Source organism: Pteropus alecto, unplaced genomic scaffold (genome assembly GCF_000325575.1).
Source record: "Pteropus alecto unplaced genomic scaffold, ASM32557v1 scaffold5, whole genome shotgun sequence".
NCBI classification, from domain to species: Eukaryota; Metazoa; Chordata; class Mammalia; order Chiroptera; family Pteropodidae; genus Pteropus; species Pteropus alecto.
This window is the reverse complement of record NW_006441953.1, coordinates 4,130,718-4,135,175: the sequence shown is the minus strand read 5'-3', so window position 1 is coordinate 4,135,175 and position 4,458 is coordinate 4,130,718. Positions and strand designations below refer to the sequence as shown.

General features: G+C 32.8%; 1 protein-coding gene across 4 annotated transcripts in view; it reads left to right on the top strand.

Annotated features, from left to right (window-relative positions):
- PPA2 (pyrophosphatase (inorganic) 2) overlaps positions 1-4,458 on the top strand; it is a 76,723-nt gene that overhangs the window by 47,690 nt on the left and 24,575 nt on the right. For all 4 annotated transcript variants that reach the window (XM_025051758.1, XM_006918889.3, XM_006918887.3 and 1 more), the window contains one exon: positions 4,121-4,248. In XM_025051758.1, the coding sequence (XP_024907526.1) occupies positions 4,121-4,248 (128 nt within the window). The remainder of the gene's footprint in view (positions 1-4,120; positions 4,249-4,458) is intronic.

Genomic DNA, 4,458 nt, shown 5'->3' with positions numbered 1-4,458 from the left:
CTGCTCTAAACACAGGGCTTTCTTACTGTATTCTTCATATTTTAGAATATTGGTACTAACCAACTTCCTCCCAAGATGGCTCTTTTAGATATTTGAATGAGTTGTTCTCATATCTCATCCAAGAATTTACTAAAATACAATTTATCAGAGACTGCCCCTGAACTCTCATATTTAAATTCCTCTTCCCACCTCACTTGCAGATCAGTCTACATGCATAATTGTAGATTTTTTGTCTTTTTCTCATCTTTAAAGTTTTCTTATCTATGCCTCATTTAACAGCAGATATTTTTAGCAACCTATTTTATTGAATTCCTTCAAAACATTCAAATTAATTTTATAGAAACAAAATCTCTTTTATACTGATAAAACCACTACCTTATATAATGTTTTATTAAATCTCATAATTATAACAAAAGATGCAATTGGTATAAATGCTTTGGAAATAAATACTTGATGCTTGCAAAAGCTGAAATTTAACTGGTTTCCAGTTAAGTGTGCATTTTATTTTAGAGTAGTGTACCAGATTCAGCATACAGACTATTCTAGATATCAATTAGAATATTTTAAAGGAAGTCTATTAACTGTCTAGGGAATTGATCAAGTAGATCTCAGTGAAAAGTTTGATTTGTAATTTAAAACAAATAAATTTAGCTTGCTTATATAAAAAAGTTCTTCTAGATTATTCTTTTATTGTTGGACTAGTTCATTTTGAAAATAAGCTATATAACTATCCATATTAGAAATTTTACTGTAAGTTAATTTCCAAGAGTGGGAATGACCACTGCAGAATTGCTGCCTAACATATATTGTAAAAAATATATCTAATGAGAAAATTCCGGGAATGGATAATAGTGATGTTTGCACAACATGTAGACATACTGAATTCCACTGAATTATACACTTAAAAATGGTAAATTTTGTTATTTATATTTTACCACAATAAAAGAAAATGAAAATAAAATGTATCTACACTTGTATTCTTTTAGTGTAAATAAAACCTGTGACAATATTACCATGCAGTATAGAAGAAAAAGCGGAATTTGGGGTATTAGAAGACTCGTATTTATATAACACAGTAGTGCCCCCTTATCCATGGTTTCACTTGCACAGTTTCAGTTACCTGAGGTCTACCACAGTCCAAAAATATTAAATAGAAAATCTGGAATTTAGCAATGTGTAAGTTTTAAACTGTGTGCTGTTCAGCATAATGAAATCTGCACCATCACACACCATCCTGCCCAGGACGTGAATCACCCATTTGTCCAGTGTCTCCATGCTGTATGTATATGTGCTACCCACTCTCAGTTACCAGATTGGTTATCAGATGTTTTGAGAGAGAGAGAGACCATGCTCACATAACTTTTATTACAGTATATTGTTATAATTGTTCTATTTTATAATTAGTTGTTGTTTTTAATATGTTACTGTGCCTAATTTATAAATTAAACTTTATCATAGGTGTGTCTGTATAGGTAAAACAAAAACATGGTAGATAGAGGATTTGGTACTACCAGTGCTTTTAGGCATCCACTGGGGTCTTGAGAGGTATCCTACAATGATGGGGTGTGGGAGGACTCCTGTACTAGCTCTACCATGATTGAGTTGGATCAATTTTGGCAAATCTTTTACATTTTCTTAGCTGTAGTTGTCTTATGTTTCATATGAATGTGCTGACTCTTCTCAACTCTCATGAGTTTTATGAGGAACAAGCGAGTTTATTTATATAAAAGTCTTTTATAAACTCTAAAGCAGTTTATAAATTTTAGGTAGAATTTTGCATATTTTCAGAACTAATTATTGATATTGCTTATAAGATTTTGGCTTGAGGCATTTGCTCTTGAGGTTTTAAAGATGTTTAAATTGCTTATTTAACTTTTTTTGTTTTTCTTTGTGAAAATGCAGCTTTTTTTTTTTTCAGGATGTAATTAATGAATTAAGAATGAAAACGTTTAGCTTGTATTTGGAGAGTTCCACTTCTTACTGGCATTATTAAGTTTTCTGGTTTTTATTATTAATATCTTAGCTTAACAGGTCCTCTTTGTAACATCTGCCAAGAGAGCCTCCTAAGCTGAGATAGATAACTTTGCTTTTCCTTTCTTATTTGAAGTCAGTGAATTAAAAAGTTATCCAAAAAAAAGTTTATACATAGGACAGAGAATGGCAGATTGGGTGAGGTACAATGATGAGGTCATAAATCAGATTTAAGTTATAGAAACTTATTTATTTAAAGTGCCTTTGTGGTTGCTTACCTTAAGTGAACTAAATTTTTTTTTCCCTCTGAATCAGAAAACAGTGAGTTGGAGGAACTTAGTATTAGTTAATTTACAGATTTTTTTTTTTTTAATTTTAGCAAAAACAGAGATAGGATGTAAGAAAATGAGCAATAGAAAGCTCACCTTGTAAAGAAGCTCTTTTAATAAGATAAGCAGAAAAAATAATCAGAATTTGAAGAGAAAACAACATGTATTAGGTGAAATATTTATTAAGTGTCCTATTTGGGGCTTTACAAAGACTTAAGAATTATAATACCGTGTGCAATACTAAAAAGAATTCATTATCTTAAACATCTTCCATCATTTTATTCAATAAATATGTATTGACTATGATTAATAGAGCAAGTAGCCTGTGTTCGGTTTCAAGTGATTGTTTTTCCCCTTAGTTGTAACGTTTCTGCTCTTTGCTCCAGAATTACTTTAGTTAGATCTGTGTCCATTGACGTATTTAAAAATTTTTAATTTGAGTGCCGTTAGGTTGCATATTCACTCAATCTTGTGTCTGCCGTGGTCTCTGTCATTCCTATGGTCTCTGCCTTATCTCCCTCCCGCCTCCCCAGTTTCACTTATGTGAAACATCTGGCCTCTGGAGGCATATGTAACTCTTTCTAAACCTTTACTTAACAGGCAAAAGGCAGGCATAAAAAGCAAAAGGATAATTCCTGTCTGTTTAACCCATGCCTGCAAAATGCTTACCTTATCCTGTTGTGAGGTATTCCCACAAGGCTTGGATGAGCAAGTCTGAAACTGTTATGATCTTTAAATTGTCTTATGCATGGTGTCTTCTTCTGTTTTTAGTTATAACTTTCTAATTCTTTAAGTGCTACCAAGTGCTACCAAGTCTGTCATTTGCCGTAATATATGATGCATAAAGGACTATATGCTAAATTAAGCCTTAAGCCACAGTGTGGTCGAGAGTAAAGACTTCTAGTTTTGTCTAGTTATTTCTTATACTTTTTGAATAGATACCTATTGGAAAGGATACATTCTTTGGGGACCTTTTAGGGGAGTGGTCTATTAATACAGTAATAGTTTCAATTATATTTAAATGAATGTCCTCAAAATGTATTGGTTAAGCTGTTTACATGGTAATAGAACTTTAAAAAATAAGTCCTGTGTATGATTATATATTTTGAAATTAAAATCTCTGAACCATCCAGGTATTACCCTTTTTAAAATTGTCTTGTCTTCATTCTCTTTCTTGCTCTGCCTTGTTTTCCTTCATAGGACACTTTGCACTTAACGTCTTATGTATGTTTCTTTATTCGTTGTCTGTCTTTTCAGCTGTGTACACCATGAGAGCGGAGACTCATTTTGCTCACTGTTCTGTTTCACTCTTTAGAACAGTGTCTGACACATAATGAAAGAGAGACTGACTAAATATTTGGTATATATGTGCATGAAACCCTTCTCATCCAACCTTAGCATGTTCGCTTCTAGGTACTGCCCTCTCCATTCTATGATCAGTGTTCCTTTAGCTTAATATTTCTAAAGCACTGATCCTGATGTAACTTCCCATCCTCTAAGTACTCCATTGCACATACCTCTGAGCTCCTTTAGGAAAAAGAACTTTGTTGTCCTTCGTTGTGTTGTCTTCATCTGCTTATCTGCTGTAGCTAACAATGTCTGAAGGTACTCAAGAAGTGTTTGTAGAGTGAAGGACTGATATTTTACATATGCAAAGCCAGAAGTCCAGAGGCGATAGGGCACATGTTGATGATTATGCTGCTAGTTGGCAGCCTAGGACCAGATCCCATGTTTTCTGGCTCCCTCAGTCCAGTGCTGTACTACTCATAGGAATGAATTTTGATTTTTAACAGAAAGTCTTTTTGTTTCTTCACTTACAGATATTGATGATGTTATGAAGTACAAACCAGGTTATTTGGAAGCTACACTTAATTGGTTTAGATTATATAAGGTGCCAGAAGGAAAACCAGAAAACCAGTTTGCTTTTGATGGAGAATTCAAAAACAAGGTGAAGATGATAATCTTATTTTAAAATGTCCTTCATGATATTTGTACTTTTTCACTTTGGGGGTTTCTTAAATGAGTATTTGTATATAGCATGATGACAAAGTGCTTTGTAGTGATATTTAAGGGCACTATTTTATCACTTTTATTTTAAAAAGTTTTCAGGAGATCTCAGTGAATCCATAAGGCCATAAATATAAATATATAAATATTT